This window comes from Boleophthalmus pectinirostris, unplaced genomic scaffold (genome assembly GCF_026225935.1).
Source record: "Boleophthalmus pectinirostris isolate CB_2022bp ecotype Guang Dong unplaced genomic scaffold, ASM2622593v1 HiC_scaffold_1, whole genome shotgun sequence".
NCBI lineage: Eukaryota > Metazoa > Chordata > Actinopteri > Gobiiformes > Gobiidae > Boleophthalmus > Boleophthalmus pectinirostris.
In genome coordinates, this window is record NW_026570970.1 from 22637488 (window position 1) to 22660642 (window position 23155).

The following is a 23155-nucleotide window of genomic DNA, read 5'->3' on the forward strand; positions in this document are numbered from 1 at the left end:
ACCTTCATCAAAATGATCTTTTCATGTTTTCCTATTTTTTTTATAGTTTTCTTTTTAAATGTTTTAGTCTTTTTAATATTCTTTGATATCCTTTTTATTTTTATCCATTTAACATTTTACTATAAACTTTATCTATTTAGTTTCTCGTCTTGTTTTTATTTATTTATTTATTCAATTGTCTTAGATTCCTCAGTAATTTCGTCTGTTGTTGTAGAGAGAGGATGTGATAGAGAGGGTGAGACTAGAAGCAATGAGCAGCATTTGGGTTCAGTTAAAACACTTCTGGTAATGTTGTGTTTTCAACCTTGACAACGCAATGAAAGACAATAATTTTCTGATTATTTCATGAACCGTGCCAAAAAATACTACATACCTCGGTCAAAAGCCAAGGCGAAGATCAATCTCTGGGTCTGCAGATAACCCACAAATATTCTTAGAAAGAGTCATGAAGTAGAATACAGCTGAACTGATTTATTTTTTAGTTTAATTTGTTTAGTTTAGTTTGGGTTTATTTTACAGGGTCCATATAGTAACAGGAGTATTGATCAAAGCTTTGTACCTATTTGACTGTAACTCTGCGTAAGTGAGAGCGACACACTTCTCGAGTACTTTAGTTTATGTAGCCAACATTAGAGCCTTTTATTGTGACAGGCTATGCGGAAGTGCTAGTATGTTAAATCGGCGTTTTAAAAATAATTGCTGTTCGTTTGTAATAAATGTTACACAGCATACTGTTTGATACAACCCAGAGTTTTAATAAATAGCAACGCTTCTACAAATAAAAAGGTGCATGGATTAAAACATGTGGATAATGAAGGCTAAGTGAATCATCTGTTAGTGAGTGATTTAGGCTTATCGTTAAATAAATAAATCCGCAGCCGCCGCCTGAAACATCTTCATTTCCTCTCCAGCCCCTTCTTAAAAAGATTTTACCCACTGTGCTGCTTTGGGGAACTAGATCAGCACGAGGCGGAGCTCTGATCACGTGGATCTGTCCAAGTGAAGAAAAACAGTGAGAAACAGTCAGAGGCTGATCACAGGAGAGTCGCAGTACAGGTTTGTTCTGTCTTTTTCTTTAGCATAGAAGTTAACACTTATGCAGTAATACAATTTGTGAGAGGTAACAAGACACTGAAATAAGCATTTGACGTAGATTTAGTTCTAAGCTTTTGTAATTGCCAACTCAGTAACGTGTCCTTTATAAACCTTTTTATCCATAAAGTCGGAACAACAATGAACTGTTAACCATAGAATATATATAATATAATATATATGGGTATAATATATATTATATTGTCACTGGATGGTTGTTCAGAATTTGCTTCCGCGTTGCCTTTACGGGAAATGATTGCGGTAATAATCCTACAGTAAGTTCAGTACATTGAGTTTGCTTTACGGTCAGTGGGCGTTTCTTCCAGGCATGGCTGTGTTCGAGCACTGCTCCGTGCTGTTTGAGCTCAAGGGTCTGCCTTTCAAAGACAAGAAGAAGATCAAGTACGCTGTGACCGATAATGGAGGAAACATGACTTTTGTGGTCAATAAACAGGTCTGCCCTCATAGCATTGAAGTTAACACAACAGGAACTTATTTTCGTTATTTCCTTGTTTCCTTGTTATTATTGTACACTTACAAGTTCTCATCATTTTGCACAAACAAATTCCTGACTGCCTTGCTAATACATTATAATACAATACATGTATAATATAGGTCTATATATTTGTACAGGTTTGGCCAGAAATATTCTTTTGACTAGATGCATAAAGTTGTAAACATTGTAATTTAAAGAATCATTGATTGAGTTCCACTTACAGAGACACCTCTTTTACCATTGATAGTATATGACCTTTTTTTTATCATCTTCACCTTCTTCTCTTCTCTCCAGTGCTCTTTGGTTGTGGCCAGCGGTGTGTCCAGTCTGAGTCCCAGCAGACTTCGTAACATTGTGAAACATCAGATCCCTGTGGTTGGAGTGGACTATGTGCACCGCTGCCTGGAGGCAAACTGTCGACTGCCAGTGGAGGATTTTACGTTGGACATTTCCACTTCAGAAAATTCTCTTCCTAATGTATATAAAGGTACTGAATTTTACTGGTCACCAATCAGGTTTACATTGTATAAAGTATGTTACTTAATAGTATTAAGTTGAGTTGCAGATAATTTCTCTTTTGTAGGACCTGCCCATATTATTATATAGTGAACATTTTGTCCTATATATTAAAAAGAAAAATGGGGAAGCATTTATATTTGTTACAAAGTTTAAAATTCAGGGCTGCAATGCAAAGTTAGAGTACAGCAATTGAATATAAATATGCAATAGAAAATCAAGATGAATAACTATTAAAATAGACATAAATTTAAGCACCTCTGTGCAAATACAGCAATAATGTAGGGCTATTAAAAAAGAACATAAGTGTGTGCATTTAACTAGAACCAAATAGTATTTTATTTTGAAAATATTAGACAAGTATTAAAAATGACTGCATTTGTAATTTCTCTGTCTTCTTTTAACTTCAGCAAGTTTAACTACTCTTTGTCTTATTGATTGGCATGTTTGTTCATAAGGTGTGCATAAGGTTTTGTCAAGAGTTGGTGACTAAGGCAGTGTTGAGGAATCTGCCAAATGTGATAGATTTCAGTCTGTTTGATCATTCTGTGTTAAACTGATTTATTGATATTGATTATTGATTTAATTCCTTTTAGACAAATGGTCCCAGAGTAAAGATACTACTCCCACATCCCAGACAATACCTTTGCAACTTTTCAATGTATCGCAAAGGGCAGAGTCTCCACAGGACAGAGGAAGGATCATTAAAAACAAATATAGGTTTGGAAATATATTTTATTCTGTATTAGTATGCAATTCAATGTTCAGATCTTTTAAACAGTAATCACATTTAAAGGTTGTATGGAGGATTTTTTTTGTTTCAAATTGTCAATGATCGCATTATAGAGGTGCAGTAGCCTTGTAATTATGATGACCAAAAAAAAAGAGAATAAAAATTCATCAACTCTGGACGTGGTGGGGCTAAACATTTGCCAATAGATAACGACACTGCCTTGTTATCTGTTGGCTGATCAATCTCCCTACGTTTCTAGCGTAACTGACTTGCCTGCGCACTGCCATTACATGGTTTACGTACGCCTGTCACGCAGTCCACAGACGCAAGACGCACAGACGCTGTTTACTCCACCAACGCAACAGTTCTTAGCGGCTTTTTGACCTATATCTTCCTCGCAGTTCGCACAAAGTTTGTTGCAATGGCAGACAAGAATCCAGGAGCAGTTAGCCGCAAAAGAAAGTCAGTTTTTGAGGTCGCTGAAAGAAGAAGACAAGGGGAAAAGCAGCGAAGCCAAACTAAGGTGATTCTTGGAGATTCATTCCAGCGATGGCGCGACTGAAGACTGACGCACTGGTCGCCAAATTACTTCTGGACAGGTAACTTCTGCTTATTATGAAAACGTACTTTATTTCCAAGAGCTAGACAAACGTTTTTCAGGACACGAATGCGATATCCTATGCCTGAAAACGTAATTTTCAAGGCAAAGAAAGAGTCCACTTGCTGCTGCGTGTTGTAGCTAGTTCATTCGCACGGAATCTCCGCGCACCCTTCTCTGCACCCTTTCCTGCTCCTCTCCCCGCTGCCCGTTCCGCTTTTCTCCCTGCTCCTCACTTCTTCTCCGCGCACGGAATCTCCGCGCACCGCTCCCCTCTCCCCTCTCCCCTCTCCTCTCCTCTCCCCGTTCCGTTCTTCTCCCTGCTCCTCACCTCTTCTCTTCGCATGAAATATCCGCGCACCCCCTCCCCCGATCCTCACTTCTCCGCCTTTGCCTAACCAACACTATAGTTAGTTGTATACAAGTCATGTGCAGCGCACCGGCTGTAAACAAACCTGTTTCTGGCGTAAGGAGGAGGAGGGAGGAGGCGTTTCTACGTAGGGAGCTGTGGGCGAGGGGGGGTGGTTTCATGCATGTGCAACATTTGAAAAAGGACAAACAGTCGCTGGATTTCTCATTCCTTGGAAAATCCTCTATACAACCTTTAAGTATTAGATGTGTATCAGTTGTAATGAAATAAAAAAATTCAGCATGATTTTTTACAGTTATAATACATTCACAGAGTATACGCTGAAACAGACCATGGTCTGCCCAAATTTCCTGAGAACTTTCAAGTGGCCAAATACTCAATCTTTCAAAAGGTATGAAAATAATGTTTGATTCTCTGTTTGAATATGTAATTCACTATAGGTATAACTTGTTTTAATTTTTCTGTAGCCTAACAGCCATTGTTGGTATTTGCTGGAGCTGCAGAGTGCTAAAAGTGACAGAGGGAGGCAGTACCGTGTTGTGACTTACAGGAAGGATGACATTCAATCTAAGGTAATTCAAGAACTGTGAGACAGTAGAGACAAAAGCCTGAATATACATTGTGTTTATGGAATGGATGCAATGGATATTCATCATCACAAAAACATGACAAAACTGGCCACACCCATGACGAGGGCTAGGCGATACTGACAAAATGAATGAATATTGATATTTTTCTTCATTACTATATTTAGACAATATTATGCCAATCCAATAATTGACTTGAATTAGTTGAGATATAAGTGTAAGCCAAATATGAAATTGTAATACTATGATAAGACTGATACTTTCATACTAGTCAAGGTGGGAGGTGTGTCTTGCTCAAGGACACAATGACAGAACTTGCTCAGAGCAGGAATCAAGCTACTGTTGCCTCAAATTGTAGCTAAATTATACACAGATAAGTAGCAAAGGGGAAATTCTATTCTGTCAGCTGGACAAGAGTTGAATTTCTCCTTTGCTATGGATCCTATCAGAACGACTAAGGGATTTCACAAACACAGATAAAGAGGTTGCTTCCTACATTGTGACATCTATGTATGCCCTATATAAGTCAACTATACTGTAAACTGTAAATACTGTAAATAATGCTCACTTTTTATTATATATATTATCCACAAAAGTGCAGAAATATCACTTAATACCCTTGCTTGGGATTTTACAACCCTTATGCAGCATTTGTACTATAAATGATATACTTGATATTTAAATTTTGCACAACTTCAAAACAACATTCAAGATAATATCACTGTTTGGATGATCTGGCCATCACATATATACATGGACACATGTGTTTTTTACAGGGGGCAGCTGTGAGGGACCAGATATATTTTCTGTCCACATCAGAAGAGGCCACGGAGGTGTTCCAGGACCTTACAGAGTGCATGAAGGCTGAAGGTCTGAAGCAACAGAGAGATTTTTGTCCTCAAGAGATGGGATCTACTCCACTACAGCAGGTTCAGTATGCAATTACAACCATCAAGCAGTCTTAATAATAATAAGAATCAGAATCATAAATCTGATTTATATTGTGCCTTTTTTGGACATTCAAAGACACTTTCCAATGCATTATTCACTCCACTCTTAGTGGTGATAAGCTAATATTGTAGCCAAAGCTGCCTCAGGGACCGATAGAAGCAAAGCTGCCAATCTGCACCATCAGGCCCTCCGACCATCACCAGTCATGTGCGGTGAGTTTAACAGCTGGTCTGGTGAGGCAAAGTGCAGTAGGCTCAGAAATGCAAAAATGCTGATGGGCACTAAGTTGCTTATATTTTCTTTACAAACATGGAAGAATCTCACCTTTAAAAAAAAAAAAAAAAAAAAAAAAGCTTTAATGATTTTGACCCAAATTGGGTCTTGAATCTGGATTATCCATTTTGAAGACAAGCGACTCAAACAAGTGAGCTAAACTCCAAACTGTATAAAATAAAATGGTTTGTAATCTTCCTGCACATATTCTGTTAACAGTATTTCAAGATTTGGTGTATAGTTAATGTGCTTACTAATTATGTCTTTAGATTTAAAAAGGATCAGTGCAGTAAAATTTGATATTGTCTGATTTAAATTTATTTATCCATATTTCTGTATTAAATGTGCAGCGCAGACACACCCCTGTGTAGAGGCAGCACGAGAAGCTAGCCTCACCTCAGCTCAAGGGCCTTGCGTAAGGGCACAACAAAAAATTTGCCACTGGCACCCGACTGTGGCACCTGAAATTCCCAGCAATCTCCCATTCAAGTACTAACCAGGCCCAGCCCTGCTTTGCTTCTGAGCTCTGACAAGGCTATGACAAGCCGGTATAGCCACAATAAGCATACCCATAGGTGACACAGTCAATCCTGTATTGAATAGTTTTATTATTAGTATTTTGAAGTAAGATTTCTTTAATTAAAAAATGCTTTCTTGAGTAGACCATGGCCACCAGTTAAAACAGGTCTATTTTGAACACACAGGGTCATCTTTTTTTTCATTCTCTGTAAGTGTAAGTTACTCATTTAAAGATAAGGCACAGCTAATCAACAAAGTGTAATGTCTGAACAGATGAAAACTAAATACTCAGTGACTACAGTGATTGGTGGTGGCAGAAATGTTCATTTCAAACCTGATTCTAAAAATAAAGTTAACCTGTGCTGTAAATGAATATATAGCTGGCAGTGTATTAATATACCGTGGTGTGTACCTGCAGCTGCTGCTGGAGGAGAAGCTGAACACAGGGACGCTGTCTCCAGAGGTGGGGCTGTTTGTGGAGCTGCTGTGGCAGGAGGCTCTGGGCTGCATCAACCGCATCCTCAAAACTCCAGTTCACAAGATCAGTCTGAACGATGTACGAAACATTCAGTCTTTATAGTCATTACTGGGGACATATTATGTAAAATCCCCTTCTATAAGTTTTTTTTTTTTTTTCAACTGACTCATGCCTGTTTGAGTAATCCCGCATTATCCTGCCTTTAAATCTTGAGTGCTAAGAAAACTTTTGTTTCCACTTACTCCTATCTCTGCCCACTTTAAAATTTATTTACTTAAAAAAATTTACTTTGGGTCATACATGTAAAGTTAAAATAGTCAAGTAACCAAATTTAAAAACATTTAAATGTAAATCTTCAGTGAAATGCTGTTATGAAGACGTAAGTCTTTAATTTCTGTAGTTTTGAACAGGAAGTCAGTGAACTTTAAACAATTGCAAGGGTTGAGAATTGGAAGAATAATTTGCACAAATATTCTGTTACTCAATCCCAATTACAATGCCAGCGTGTATATGCTAAGCATCAGCTAAGCCAGTGGTGCCATAAAAGTGAATGGCTAAACAGCATTATAATGATGACCACTCAAATGTTTTTGTTTTTTTTCTGTTGGACTATTTTGCCATCTGATTAAAGTGGCAGGAATATCGCACATGATTGATAGATTGATTCTCACTTTTGTTCATGAAGAAATTACAATTGCCTTTGACACAGGTGACCAGGGCAGAAGGACTCTTACTACAGGTTCAAAGAAAAATAACTGAACATAAATTGGAAGAGGCAAGCACCCTCTGGTTTGAGTACTGTGCTCTTATCCCCAAACAATTTGACACAAGAATGGATTTAAATCAGTCTTCAGTCTCTAAAGAGCTCGACCTTTGCCAGGTAACTATTATAATCTTGTTACTAATCTATGTAATATTGAATCAGTGCTTTAGAATATGTGTAATTGTAAAATCTCATGTTCTTCCTTTTCACAGTTAATTAGAGACATTTTGAACGTCAGTGAAATGACTTTAGGAAGTACAGTACTGTCCAGTGTAGGTAAATACCGGGCGCTGAGATGTGGTATTGAAGCAGTTCCCCCTGATAGCTCAGAGTTCGAAGCTGTGACTTCTCTGCTTCGATGCAGGTAAAAAATATGAAATATATTGTTTGTCTTTTTGTACAGCTTACTTACTTATTATTTCATTTTTCTGTTAAATACAGTAAAATACAAGTCCATCAGATTTTGCGTGTGAACAGAGCACCGGAGCTCCAAAATTTTAAGAGTGAACTTGGAAACATCAAATCTCTGCTACATTCATCCAAGCCTCAAAACTTTGTAGGAATTCTCTCTCGGTAAGACTAGTCCCACTTTAGAATGAAATTAAGAGGGACATGGTTTTGTGCGTTTACTTAAATTGAAAGAAAAAACATATCTCATACATTTTAATCAATTGATTTGCTGTAATGTATTATATAATGTATTATATTTTATTACCTTTATAGTGGCCTCCTCATGCCTCATGTTGCCGTGGCCCAGCATGGCATAAAAAGAACTGATGCTGGTAATCTTGGCTGTGGGATCTACTTCACTGATGACATCAAGTTAGTAATTAAAAATCTTTCTTACATGACATCATACACTTAAATAACTTCTGTAAACATCTGTCCTGCTTTGGTATATAGAACTACTCTGAAATATTCCGAGTGCAGTTCTACAGATGGATCTCGATTGATGCTGGTTTGTGATGTAGCGTTGGGCCGGTGCAAGGACTTCGTCAAGAAAGATATAACTCTTACTCAGGCTCCTGAGGGTCACGACAGTGTGTATGGGGTTCAAAACAAACCTGGTCTTCAGTCTGAATTCACGGTACCAGTTAATGTTACTTTTGTGGTGGTTAGACTAGTAGGTCATTGAAGCTTATAGTTAGCTATATTTAGTTACAACACTAATGCTAGTGTTGTCCAAATACAAAACTTTTACAGCAATTAATACAAAGTAATCATAGTTTCTTTAATATTACTATGTGGTCCTATACTAGTTTTGATATCGATGGGTTTCAGAAAGATGAAACATTTGTACCATTGCCATAGCAATTGAGAATGTAAAACATGTCATAATGTTATATATTTCTAATTGTGGAAAGTCCTCAAGATGTCACATATAACAGGAAGCTGAAACATGAACAAATATGGCAATTGTAAAACTATCTGGGAAAGTTGCAACTTTACAATACTTCATTTTAAAACATGCTAAAACAAGTTGGTACCTCGTTATCAGTTGGTTTTCCATCCATATCACATAGAAGAAGGTCTTGAATGCTACTTTTCAACTTAATACTACAAAATGAAACTGTAACACTGTAACAATACATGTATTTGATTATAGAATAGAGAGAGAATTTTTGTCTTCACTTAGTATCTATGGGCATTAAGTAGGTAATACCTTTGACTGTGCAGCTAACATGAGAGGTGATCTGACAGATCAACCACCATTCACTCTAATATAAATTCACACAGAAATTTCCCCCCAAAATTTGATGTTGGGAGAAAACAGACTCTGAAAAAAAAAAAAAAAAAAAAGACTTATATATTTTTTTTTTTGTTTGTTTGTTTGTTTTAGGATAATGAATACGTGGTGTACAGTACTGATCAGGTGAAACTTCAGTATGTGGTGAGATTAAGCATGGAGGGTGAGGACCTGAAAAACGTCACTCCTGAGATTGTTGGACCAGAGGAGCCAAGTCTGCCCTCTCCCGAAGAAGGTAAACTCTTTTCTTCAGCAATCTTTAATTAGGGTGTAATTTCTTTTTGACATGTTATGATTATAGGGATAGGCACAGTTGAGGATGGCATCAGTGATATAAAAAATCCATTTGAAAATGTCACTGCTGGACTTTTGAATAGTTCTGGACAACAGATACCACTGCAGGCTGTTCACATCAAATGTAAACTTATGGACTTGCTTGCTCAGGTATAACAACTATTGTATTTGACCTTATGCTATAATATAATTAATTACAATAAACAACAGCAATATAACTTTAAATTTTTATGTTTTCTATGTCAAATATAGGTCATCATCTTTCAGAAATACACTAATGAGAGCCTCGTGCCCATTGAGGCCAAGTATGTTTTTCCACTGGATGACTCTGCGGCAGTATCTGGATTTGAAGCATTCATCAATGGCAAACATGTGGTGGGACAAGTAAGTTAAATGTAATAAATAGTGAACAAGAGTATCTGAGTTGTAACTCCTTAGTGGATTACTTTGAGGCCATTATAATCCAGTCTACTTGAAATAAAGGGATGGACCAGGAAATAAAGAGGTGGACCAGTTTTTTTGTGAGAGGCATGAAACATTTTTGTGATAAAATACAAACCTACGATCATAGTTATATAGCCGTTAAAGGTTATTAGGTTATTGTCCCGACTAGTTGCTTGAAATAATTGTTACATGCACTATACCTACCAAAGATTAATATGTTGGAGTTTCAATTTGAATTTCTTGACAACTGATTGTCAATAATTGACTGACAAAACTGATGTGTACAAACTAATATTGAAATGTGTAGGATGGGTAATAGGATGATTAAATTGAAAATGCAATTCCCTGGAAGATTAATGGGCCTGATGAGAGAGAACAAAAAGTTAATTGGTAGGAGAGGATACTAATATTTGCCTTAAAAATAGACACTTTTAGTTTTAAGCAAGTGATAATTTGTCTTTTCTTTTATTTTTGCTGTAGGTAAAAGAGAAGGAAACTGCTCGAAGAGAGTACAAACAGGCGATTGAGAAAGGCCACGGAGCCTACCTGATGGACCAGGATGCCCCTGTGGGTTGAGTCTTGCAATCATTCATCAAATATTATATAACAAATCACTTGTAGCAGCTTGTCATTTTGTCTTTATATAGGAAGTGTTTACTATAAGTGTGGGTAATCTGCCTCCTGGTGCCACAGTCTTGATTAAAGTTACCTTTGTGTCTGAACTGATCGTTAAAGATGGGAGTGTCTTCTTCTCTTTGCCTAGCAGTGTTGCTCCATGGCAGGAGAGCGCAGCACTCAACCAGACCACGCAGGTATAAGTCACTTTTAATTGTTGTCAGATCATATAGTGAAGCAATTAAAATGCAATACATTTAAAGTATTACTATAATTTGGTGATTTTTCTGATTTTTATCTCAATTTGCCCAGGTGACTGTAGAAAAAGTCTGTGTCACTGATGAACGCGCTAATACAAGGTGAAATTTCTCGGTTTAAGCTAAGTTTATATGCGTCATTATAATTAAATGCTATTGTTAAGTTTAATTTTTTTATGGAATAATATATTAATACTTTTTCTCCTTAGAGAATTTAATCTTGACATGTCAATTGAAATGCCTCGTGAAATTACTGAAGTAAAATGTACCACTCATAAAGTCAAAATAAAGGTAGGACATTTTACAGATAACATTAGTTTACTCTTTTACAAATTTCTCAGGTCTAATTTCATTCCTATTTGTATATTTTCAGAAAACTGACTGTAAGGCAGTGGTAAGTGTGTTGCCCGGAGAAGTTATGGGACCAGAAGGTTTTCAGCTCCTGGTCACTCTGACTGAGGTCCACGTGCCTAGGATGTGGGTCGAGAAACATCCCAGCAAAGACAGCCAGGTTTCACTACTCATGACTACCTCTGTAAAATTTGTGCAATGCAAATATTGTTGAATAATGCTGTAATAATGATGCCATACTTTGGTTAACTTTACAGCTTAGTAACAGCATTGACATAAAATGGAAATAGAATGATAGCTGGTACAATATTGCATAGAAGCATTCTTGGTAATTGGCAATAAAATATTAATCATGCTGATGCACGGTGTATACAGCATATATTTTTGCTATATTTTGCTATATTTTTTACATTCACCTTATACCTACACCTTTCACATTCACCTATACTCACCTTTTTTTTTTCTTTTTTTTTAAGGCTTGTATGCTGGTTTTTTACCCAAAATTTGAGGCCCCTTCTTGTATCACCTCAGATGAAGTTGTGCTATTGCTGGATGCCTCTCAGTCTATGAAAGGAGAGTCCTTGAACACAGCACAAATGCTTGCTCTGCAGATTCTAAAAACCCTCGAACAGAATGTCCAACTCAATGTAATTTTCTTTGGCACCGGTAAGTGTACATGTGATGTCTCAATTAGAGATGCGCGGATGGGCTATTTTTTCATCCACAACCGCGACACAAAACTCATCATCCGCCCGCTATCCATTTGCACCCAAGGTTTTGACCAATTTTCAAAACCACACTCGCCCGCCATCTGCCGATTGATTTTAGATTTTAGAACAATCATATAGCAAACAAACTAAGGAGTGTCGATAAAAATTTAAACTCTATAGCTCTATTCGCTCAACGTGCATGTTCGCATTCTTAATTGTCTGTAACAAAATGCCGCTTGTTGCTCAGGGTTTAACTCCCTGTTCAGAACCTCACCGTGAGTGCGTGGGCTCAATAAATGAGCCAGTTCGTTGCTCAAGAATCGTGGCTTTAGTTGCCGTGATGCACTAAATAACAGGGCAATTGCTTCCTGACTCGCTTTGATCGCCTTCCTACCATTCATTTCACATACAGTAAAACATAGACACCTGTGCGCTCCGTGGGCCCATTCAAAAAGCGCGTGCCTCGGGGGCGCGCACGCAGTCACTCAGTCACGCTCACGCCACACACCACTCTAATCATTGCACATAGGAGTAAAGACGCATATCTCATAGCACTTAACAATATAGGCTGTAATAGGGCTGGGCGATATGGATCAAAAAATATATCTCGATATATTTTGCTGTATCTCGATATATGTTCAAGAAAAAATAACCCCCTAAAACTGAAAACTGCAAAAATAAATCTGCCAAATTCCACAAGGTCCTTTTTTTTATTGAAGTGTAAGAGGTCGGCAGTTCATATAGGAACATTTAAGATTACAAAAAACCCTAAGTACATAAATAATAATTTAACTGTAAAATAAAATAAATAACATATTTTTTTCTTTTCATTCATAAATAAAACAACTGAACACAATCTCATTTTTGCATTAACTCTGTTATCCAGACCAGAACCAGAACCATGAGCTCCTTTAGCAGAGGAAGTTCAGGATGTTCCTTATTTTAACAGATCCATGTTCCTCACCAGCAGAAGGAGCTCTGAGGTTTCCCACAATCCACTGCAGATCAAACCCAACGTTTCCAAACACTATTGTACAAGTGACACTGCAGCAGATTATTAATTAAAATCTTCTGCATAAATAAACTTTACAATATATAAAGCATAAAGACTCTAGAGCCACATCAGCCCGTTTGCGATAATAATGTGTTTAATGCAGTTTTGCGCACGTGTGTTTACATTTTACAGAAACCAAACTTAAGCGCATGGCTCATTTGCATAAACAGCGCACTTCTCGTGCAGCTCAGCTCGTTTAGCTTCTTTTGGGCAAAAGGACGCTACTCGGTGGAATATGAGGATGTGCTGCTGATGGTTTTGTCTGTAAATGGTGGAAAAGGTTCGTGGTGCTTGAAGCTTTTCACTGGCACCAACTTTCGGTGTTCACGGTGGTAGTGACGAGTGAGGGAGACACGAGCGAACAAAATCAGGGAGGCGGAGGCGACGCGAGAGAAGGTAAACAAGCGAAGCGGCGAAATCAAAATTGAATATAAGCATTATATCGATATATACGATATGTCAGAATTCATATCGAGTTTAAAAAGTATCTCGATATATTTAAAATATCGATATATCGCCCACCCCTAGGCTGTAATATATATATTTTTTAATTTGAGTAGTTAAACCTCCACCCGCCCGAATTTAATTAAAATATTATTTTTCGTCACGTCATCCGCCCGACCCGCGGTTAAGCTGCGGACACCGCGCATCTCTAGTCTCAATATAAGTGTTTGTTTTGTCAATATAAGCGATAATATTATGCTTTAACTTATTATACTGTAGTATAATAAACTTTAAATTTTAAATATCACAAGTATTTCTTTTTTGTGTTTTCAATTAGATCACACAGAGGCTTTTCTGTCTGCCAGACCAATTGTTGAAGCTCGCCATGAAGCAAAAAATTTCATTAAGGTAATATGTGTTTTTTATTGTAGGAATTATATTATTAGTATTCTTTTAAAATGCATGCACAATTTGTTAGATCATTTTAAGTTACATTAAAAAATACCTATCTAACAAATTGTGGTCAATAATAAGGATAATGCATAGAGTTGACAGCTACTGGCTTGTCTACTTATTCTGAAAATTCATATTAAAAGGAATACCTGATTTGATCATCATCTTTATAATGCCTGTTACACCTTTCCCCCAGCACTTCTCATCAGCCGGGGGCAGCACTGAGCTGTGGAGGCCCTTGCTTGCCATGAGTCTGCTGCCTCCTACCAGAGGTACGAGGAACCTGCTTCTGCTGTCTGATGGTCACATCCAAAACCCGGAGCTCACACTGCAGCTGATCCGAGAGAACAGCACACACAGTCGCCTCTTCACCTGCGGACTGAGGTCTGGACCTATCATAGTAATTTATAGTGTCTATATTTAAGGTGCACTATTCATCCCTCGTTACTACATCACCTACTTGTTTCCATGGAGACATTTTAACTTTCTTGGAACGTACCACACTAATGTAATAAATTTTGCTTTTTTAAAATTTTGCACATATATAACATGTAACAATAAAAAGGACACTAGATAAAAAAAGTAGGTGCTGAAAGAGGCAAAAAAAAACAAAAGGGCTTATATTAAAGCCTCCACCTTTATGAATACATTAAAATTGAACATTATAGCTGTGCATTAATTTAAAAAATTACTTTTACGCACCTTAGATTAAATACATTTGATTCAAACATGGATTAAAATACAATGAAACATCCCACAATTGAATGATTATCAACATTATCATGAAATATCAAACATTTCTTCAGACTCTTTTTAAACAACGCTTCTGATGCCATCACTAGCCAGATGTGAAAACTGGCTCCAGAATGTGCAGCCTCTGTATTGTAGGCATAACTGAGCTCTTGATGTGACACATTTTGGAACATGAAAATTATGATTTTGACGAGTATTGTATCTGTGAATCTCTGCATTGGTTTTAAAGTAAAATGTGAAATGATTAGGGATCATAGTTGTATTAATTTTATACATAAAATGCAAATTTGATAAATATTAATATCATAAATATTAAGAATGTTAAGTTTGATTAATAAATTTGCAGACGATGTTAGTGGCATGGAATGAGTTGCAGTTCTAAAATAAACATTTTTGCAGCAATAATATTTTGTTCAGAGTAGTAGAGAAAGTGCTTGCCCAGACTATATTACAATATGACAGATAAATTAAACTATAATATAATGTAAGTATAGATTTTGAATCCAGAATTTTACAAACATTTCTTAAAATGCCAAGATGCCAATTTTTCTGGTCACCCAGTCAACATGCTCTTTCTAGTTTAGGTTATCATTGACAATGACGCACAGAAATTTGGTGGATTTCATTTGAATTAAATTCTGATTTTAGGGTTAGCTGGAAATGATTTTTTCATTCATTATTTTCATTCATTAGTTTTTTGATATTAAGAGATAATTTGTTCATTTTTAACCATTTGTCATAGGCAGATAATGCAGCAATAGTTTGATTTATTAGAACATTAAAGTTTGAATTGGATATGAGTAAAGTCGTATCATCAGCGAACATTATTGGGGTAAGATCTTGAGATATATAATTCATTTATTTACAATAAAAATAATAAAGGACCTAATGTGTATAAGTGTAAATATATATTTTTCCTTTATGGGGCCAGTCCTTGGTCTTGTAATTCCTGATTTATAATTTAAAGGAATAACATAAATTTTGCAACATTTTGTGTATGTCACCCTAGTCCAACAGCTAACCGGCACATGCTGAGGGCTCTGGCTCAGGCTGGAGGTGGAGCCTATGAATTCTTTGACACCAAATCCAAACATACCTGGTCAGAAAAGGTGAGACATATTTTCTATAGCACCATCATATTATTATATTATAAATTATGTGGTTTGATCTGTTTTCTTATATTGTTCTGCAGGTGACCTCTCAGATTAAGCGTATGCTAGCACCAGGGGCAAGATCTGTGTCAGTGAAATGGCAACAGTTTAACCCAAATGCACCCCCTCCTGTGCAAGCCCCAAAACAGCTCCACGCCCTGTTTAATGACTGCCACACTTTGGTGTTCGGCTTTGTCCCACACTGCACTCAGGTATTTGGAATTAAAATAAATATTACTCAGTGCATGTTGGAATGTAATGTAAATATATGTACACAGTTTTTATTATTGGAATTTGTTTTTTTACAGGCCACACTCCTTGGTAACCTTAGTGGAGAGGAGATTAAAACTATGGTGTCGACAAGTGAGCTGCAAAAGACAAAGGGCACTGTAAGACAAAGGCATAAAGAGAACAAATTCAAGTTTTACACACATATTGGATCTGTTCGCTTAATATTCAATGTTTTGTAACTATTGCTCTAAGTATTCTTTTAAAAGTCTGTATTAGTGTTGTTACTTAGTTCATTAGTTTATTATCATATGCTCTTCTTCAACATGTAAAGTAAGCCAACATTTGCATGTATCAGACTGCTCACTTAATAATAATAATAAAATAATAATAATATTAATAATAATAAAATTTTTGTATCAGATTGATAATTTATCTTTTTTACAGTTCCTTCACAAACTTACTGCAAGAGCTATTATTAGGGATTTTGAAGATGGCAGCCTCGATTCAAATGCAGTTCTTCATGAGGTATGCCTCTGTATATCTGCTTAAACTAGTATAAAGCTACATCTTTTATGATTTTGTTTGTATGTTATTGTTGTGTTTGTTTTTACATGTGCTATAATATTAATAACACCGGATCGTATTTTCAGGAAAAGAAAGCTGAGCTCAAGTCATTTGTCATTGAGATGAGTAAAGAGTTCTCCATCCTCTCTCAGTTCACCAGTTTTGTGGCCATAGAGGAAAGAGTATGTCACCTTCACTATTGTACTGATATTGCATAATAATAATAATGCATGTCTTTCCCAGACATTCAAAGTAATTTTAGAATACTGTGCGTTAGTCATTTATACAACATTGTGCCTTCTAACTGGCTCTGTGCACAGCAGCACACTAGCAAGCCCACAATGTCACTGAGACATAGTTTAAACAACCTATTCAAATTAATTAAAATAGAGACTACTCAATTATTTTTAAATGTAGATGACTTCAGTTTGTATTGTTGTTTTAATATTTATTTTGTCTCAAAATTAATGTTAGCGTCTGCTTTTCTAAACACAGAAGTATCCTCCGGTGAAGCATTTATTTGATTTGTGTAGTTTTAAACATGTTGTCCAATCTTTAAATATTTATTCATTTTAACACGACTCAGCAAAAATTCCATAGATACACAACTGAATAGGAAGTAGTAATGTTAACAGTGCAGTTTCCGGGCACTGTTGTGCACAGAGCCTATTATAGCCACAACTGCCTTGGAGTAGACTGGTAGTTGGAGAGACTGAAGGGACATCAATCACACACTACATCCATACTTGGCAAGATGGGTGAAGTGTCTTGCCTAAGGACACAACAACAGGTCGCACTCGAGCCACTATCTATACATCGATCATATCTAAACATCATATTTTTGGTTTCCACATAAACTTTGTCTTCAAAAGATAAAATATCACAAAAAGATTTAATAGAATATGTACATCATTAGATGTTGATACAATATTGTTCAGTAAGAGCCAATTACAAGAGCTTGTTAGATGTACTTAAAATCGTTATACCAAATGGCAATAAATGTATATTGTGACCTGTTTTAGGGCTCAGAAGAAGAGAGAGGTTTCACAGACATACCCAAACTAATTGCTGAGGAAGATGTCGATTTCTTGCCCTACATGAGCTGGGCTGAGGAAAAGCAAAAAGTTGCAAGTTCCTCTTCTTCGGTAATTGTTCAAAAAATAATAATTCCAAACATTTTAACTTGTATTGGTTGCCTGAACCGATTAAACAATATATTTTTGTGTTATTTTCAGGGAAGCGAGACATCTTCTCTTGGTAGTGATGAGAGAACACTTTATGAGGTAGCTTTTAAGTGATACTTTATTATATTTTATTCCCAACACATTCCATACAGTCCCCATCCTAATATGTCCCTCCATAATCACTCATTAGTTCATTAGTTCCTACTCATTTACCCAGAGTACATCTCCCCCTTTCAGCTTAGTGTCTTTTGCGCAGTAGTCAGTATCATAACAACTTTCCTAGCACAGTACGTTGTCTCTTTCCTTGAATGTTTTTTTTTTCCAGATTGTAAGAGGCATATCTTTACCATATCCATATACCACACACGCACGCACGCACGCACGCACGCACACACACACACACACACACACACACACACACACACACACACACACACACACACACACACACACAGAGAAAGGAGGGAGGGGAGCACCAGTCATGACACAGTGCTTATTGTATAGTGAGCAGAATGTTTCCAGAAAATTATAACCCTAATCAACATGTCCCTACATATACACATTGTTCCAATCTTGTTTTAATAGATCACAATAGAAATTAGTAATCATTTTTTTCTCTGTTCTTATTCGTTTGTAAGTAGGGTATATAGGGGATATTTATTCAGCTCCTCCATACTTGGGATGACCAAAACCCTGCCCTCCTTCGGTGTTTCATTGAGCTTGATAAATACCTTACAGTTGCTCACCCAGGTATTCCAGATTTTGTTTAGCTTCTTCAGGTATCTGGCTTTATGTGTAGTGTCCATTTCTCCATAGTAGGCGGTCGAAAAACTTTAGTCCCCTTCAATTTTCTTCCTTGTTTCAGCAGCGCAATCTTATTTTTCCTGTTGGCAAACTGCATGATAGCTAGGATGTTGTTGTCTTTCCTCCTTGGTAGAGGCTGCCAACATAGTTAAACATGCCCATAACCCTTTTCACATCAACAGCATCCTTTGGTGTGGGCATGTCTCTAATTGCTTTGATTTTGATAGGGTCAGCTTCGATGAGTGGGTTGTGACAATGTGGCCCAAAAACATGAAAAACATTTTTCATTGTCGAGAGTCAGCCCCACAAGCTGGATCCGCTCCCACACACAATGCAGTCTTTGGTCATGTTGTTCACGAGTGGAGCTCAACACAACAACAGAAAGTCATCTGCATGACACACAATTCCTTTCAGCTGTCAGCAATCATCCCCTTTTGTTGTGGCTTCTCCTAATGTGTCCTGTCATATATATCCATACTTTTTAGTTTCTACTCCTTTGGCCTCAGTGCAGTTACAATTATGAGGTATTATATAAAATAAATATTATTCTCCTCTTCATTCTTCATCTCTCTCAGTCATTAGAAATGTTTTATAAATACAGAGTTATTGTTTCAAAAGAATAGTACAACATTAACAACATAAACAGGATTATATTCCCTCTGGCAATGATATGATGTAGTATTGGACACTATAACACATAATAACACAATTAACTTAAGACACAATCATTTGTAATCATTCATGTTCATACTCAGTATATTTTGGGTTTTGCTTTATTGTCAGGATATGGAAGATGAACTTGCCTTGTTCTGTTCTATCAGTGATGCTGAGTCATTGCCAGTAAGAAGCAATATTCAGATTGATTTCTTGAAAATAATACTGCCATCATTTTACATGTTTTATAATAATACATTTTGTTCCTTGTTTCATCCACTTAGGACTTAATTCTTGAAACTGCTGATCTTGAAATAGGACCACCTAACTCATTAAAAAAGGTCAGGTGTTTTGATAAAGGCTTTGGAGGTGCATCTCTTCGCAAGATGGAGGAGAAGAACAAGCTAGTGAACACCAGTGCTAGTAGTCTTCTTGGTTCTATTTCAAGCAGACCAGAGAGAATGTCCCTTGAAGAGAAGGCACAAGGAGATTTGCTTCCAGAAGATTTTGCTATGCTCACTCCACTTGATCTAAGTTCTTCTCATGTTGGCCTAGCAGGTCCACCTGCTGTACCAACTACTGCTGATTACTCTTCACCAGTGTTACACCAAAGGGCAATGTCAACTCCAGCACTTCTTAGCCTTCAGTGTTGGAGCCAGCCACCACCGCCATGCTGTACACCGTTCAATTATGCCCAGGATTATACCGTATTCCAAAATTGTTTCCTTGCCACAGGGCTACCCCGCTTTGCACATGTTCATGAACTTTCCTCCCCTGTTTTTAGATCTATCCATCCATCCATCCATCCATTTTCGTCCGCTTATCCGGGGCCGGGTCGCGGGGGGAGCAGCCTAAGCAGGGACTCCCAGACTTCCTTCACCCCAGACACGTCCTCCAGCTCCTCCAGGGGGGACCCCGAGGCGTTCCCAGGCCAGCCGAGAGACATAGTCCCTCCAGCGTTATCTAGTAAATTAGAAATGGTTCATCTACAGGGGTCCTCATTGCCTCCCCCTCCCCCAATCCTAAAACCCCCCACTGCCATAGGAGCACCCCTTCTGCCACTTTCTCCTAAAGGTTTGTCCGAGCCAAATGAATCAGATAGAAAAGAGCATTGTTCAGAGAGCTTTACTTTTGGTCAACAGGCACATCCACCACCTCTCCTTGCCCCAGTCCAAAAACCTTCCTACAGGATTCCTACAGAATTACCCATCATGGCCTGCCCACTTCCTGATGATTACTCCAGTTCATATGGATCAGCTAGTGTAATGGCCACACAGGCTATAAAATTCAGTAATGATGTGTCTTTAGAGAGCAGCTTTACTTTGGGTCAACAGCAGCCACTCCCAGCACCTCCCCTTACCAAGGTCCAAAAACCCTCCCTTGCCACAAGAGTACGCCCTCCACCACGTTTCACCGCTAAATTTTCATTTGCTGATTATGAAGAAGAGAGTTTCAATACCAGCTGTACTTTTAGTCTCGACACTGCCCAAAGAGAACAATGTCTGGCACCTCCAATAACCCTGGATTCAGTGACCATTGCTGGTGAACAGCAAACAACTGCCGGCAAGATGAAAAATAAAATGAAAAAAGAAAAAAAGTTCATCCTGCTTCTTATGAGTATGCCTCATTTGAGGTGGAGAGGACAGATGAATTTAAAATAGTTCCTCTTAAAACCAGACTATGTTCATACAGGGGCCTCACCTCAGACAATCAACAAATAGCTTCCACTTCTGCCAGCACTTGCATGTCAAAATGGCAAATAATATTCAGTTTGCAACACTCGGTAAGAAAATGTATATCTGTATCTATTGAATATATAGATACTGTGATAAATGTGTGCACACATTTAAATGTATGTTGCAGGAAGGTTACTGGGAATTGACAATACAACTCGGTAAGCTTTTGAACTGCGACATTTCCCGTTTTGCCTGTGATTTCCTAAAAAGAAAGGGCATTTCCTCACTAGGTAAGGCTTACGCTCACATGGGTAATCCATAATGCTTGTTTGCTTTTTGAATATTTATTTCTGTATTATTTATTATTCTTGGGTCCCAGGATTGAAGGCCCATGCAGACATCCTGAAATTACTGGCAACTCTACTGGTTTTGCAACTGATGAGACTGGAAAACATTCCAGTAGGAAAAATGCTGCGTACTCTCTTTTGCCTGGAGGACAGCTTGTGCAGGTCAGTACATCTGCTAAATCTGACCCTTTAATGGCTTTTGATGCTCTCAGTAGTGGCCCTTAAAATAATTTGTGTACATGAACTATGCTCTACCATGTTTAGAAGAGGCACACTCATCTTTTGATCTCTCATGTGTGTTCTAGGCCTGACCACTGGGAGGCAGTAAACAGAGCAGTGAAGTGGGTTTGTTGGGCTGATCGACAGTACCCCTGTGTCTACAGCCGCCTGGAATTTGGTCTTAGCTGGGACTCCTCCACAAAACAGCTGCTTGGGGCAGAAAGGATCCTTCATTGTTCCCCTCTGACAGGACTTAACCTGAACCCCACCCCATACCAAGGGCCAATAATGCTTTGATTGATTGATTGTATTTAAGTGACCTCCATTCGCTATCAGCTATTCTTCCTGGAGACCCATGTACCATGTTTTGGGTTGATGGGAGAAACCGGAGTGTCCGGAGGATACCCATCCAGACACGGGGAGAAACATGCAGAAAGGCCCGGGTACCCCAGGGATCAAACCTGGAATCTTCTTGCTGTGAGGGGTGTCAAACTCAAATTCACAGAATTGAATAAATAATTATCAATCATATTTGATATGATCTCGTGGGCCAGATATAATTATATTACGGGCCAAATTTAGCTCACAGGCCTGAGTTTGACATGTCTGAATAAGGCAAAATGGGGGGAGACTAAAATTAAAATATTGGTAAAAATGCTGATATGTTGGACTATAGCTAAATCTTGGGTCTAGTAGTCACTAAAATAAGGAATTATCAGGTTGAACCTGTTTTTCTTCATTTTAAAATACAATCTGACATTATTTTGAGTTGTGCTGAATGACCTTAAGCTCATAGATGATACAGGGTATTCACTTTTTGAGAGTATATGGGACTTGCAAGTGTTTCTTAAATATAATATTGAGGTGGACGGCTTAAGGAAAATGTGTTTAGAGGTTGATTATATTAATTTGATCATATCATTTTTGTGCCTCTTAAAGCCTGGATTGACAAGGTTGTCTCAGAGAGGAACCCATCAAAATGATATGAAGCCAAATAAATGCTATGGTTCAAAAGGCTTAATTAGATAACTGTCATATTCTTCATTAAATATTAGCATCATTTTTAGTGTATTAGTGACAAAAAAAAAATATAGTACATATAAGTTGTTGTGTAGTATATCCAGTATAGTTGTTGTCTTTTCTGTATAATTAAAGTAACCCTTTGTTCTTGAGTTTTTCAGCTTTTGTATTGGTTATTTTTAATGAAATACTTCCGAAAATATTCTGCTTGCTTGCACTTGTGAATGATAATAAGAAGAAACTAGAAGAGCACTTAGAGAGCGCAGACCTCTGCCAAGGACTACAGTCCCCCTCATATTAATTATGTTTTCCATAAATATTTGTCTGATATCTTTCAATTTGGAATTTGAAAGAGGATCCGATTGTCCATCCCTGAGTCAAATTTCATGGGGTTTGGTCAATAATTAACCGAGATATTGAGAAACAAAATTTTTGGCCCCATTTACCACAATGTTAACAAAAATTTCAAAGTGATCCAGAATCCAGGATTTCTTCCGGATCACCCCCAAAATTAAATCAGTTCTTCCTTTTCACATTTCCAACAAATCTTGAAAATTTCATCAAAATCGGTCCATAACTTTTTGAGTTATGTTGCTAACAGACAAACAAACAAACAAACAAACAAACAAACATACAAATGCCGGCAAAAACATAACCTCCTTGGCGGAGGTAATAAATAAAGAAAGAACAATAGAGTGTCCTTAAATGTTTTATAGTTCTTTGGATAAAAATAGTGAATACAATCTGAAACTCATCACTTCCCCCTAAGTAAAACAAAACTCACTTTCATTCATCTGTCACATACTT

General features: G+C 37.4%; 1 protein-coding gene across 1 annotated transcript; it reads left to right on the plus strand.

Annotated features, from left to right (window-relative positions):
• Positions 1 to 911: 911 nt before the first annotated feature.
• Positions 912 to 22500, plus strand: parp4 (poly (ADP-ribose) polymerase family, member 4). The gene is made up of 37 exons (XM_055148572.1): positions 912 to 1056; positions 1419 to 1546; positions 1883 to 2075; positions 2701 to 2824; positions 4118 to 4196; positions 4273 to 4377; positions 5169 to 5321; positions 6554 to 6691; positions 7323 to 7493; positions 7589 to 7740; positions 7818 to 7949; positions 8100 to 8198; positions 8280 to 8463; positions 9217 to 9358; positions 9425 to 9567; positions 9670 to 9801; positions 10342 to 10428; positions 10509 to 10673; positions 10789 to 10835; positions 10943 to 11024; positions 11107 to 11244; positions 11561 to 11750; positions 13630 to 13700; positions 13942 to 14129; positions 15508 to 15607; positions 15691 to 15861; positions 15958 to 16038; positions 16325 to 16405; positions 16531 to 16626; positions 17467 to 17589; positions 17680 to 17727; positions 19216 to 19272; positions 19371 to 20746; positions 20824 to 20869; positions 20950 to 21052; positions 21142 to 21271; positions 21415 to 22500. The coding sequence occupies exons 2-37, from the start codon at positions 1421 to 1423 to the stop codon at positions 21623 to 21625; spliced, it is 5664 nt and encodes a 1887-aa protein (XP_055004547.1). The 5' UTR covers positions 912 to 1056; positions 1419 to 1420; the 3' UTR covers positions 21626 to 22500.
• The last annotated feature ends 655 nt before the right edge of the window (positions 22501 to 23155 follow it).

Coding starts and splice junctions, on each gene's coding strand:
- parp4 (XM_055148572.1), top strand. CDS start 1,421: ATGGCTGTGTTCGAGCACTGCTCCGTGCTGTTTGAGCTCAAGGGTCTG. Junction 8,199..8,279: donor TACTTCACTGATGACATCAA/GTTAGTAATTAA, acceptor TTTGGTATATAG/AACTACTCTGAAATATTCCG. Junction 16,039..16,324: donor TGCAAAAGACAAAGGGCACT/GTAAGACAAAGG, acceptor TCTTTTTTACAG/TTCCTTCACAAACTTACTGC.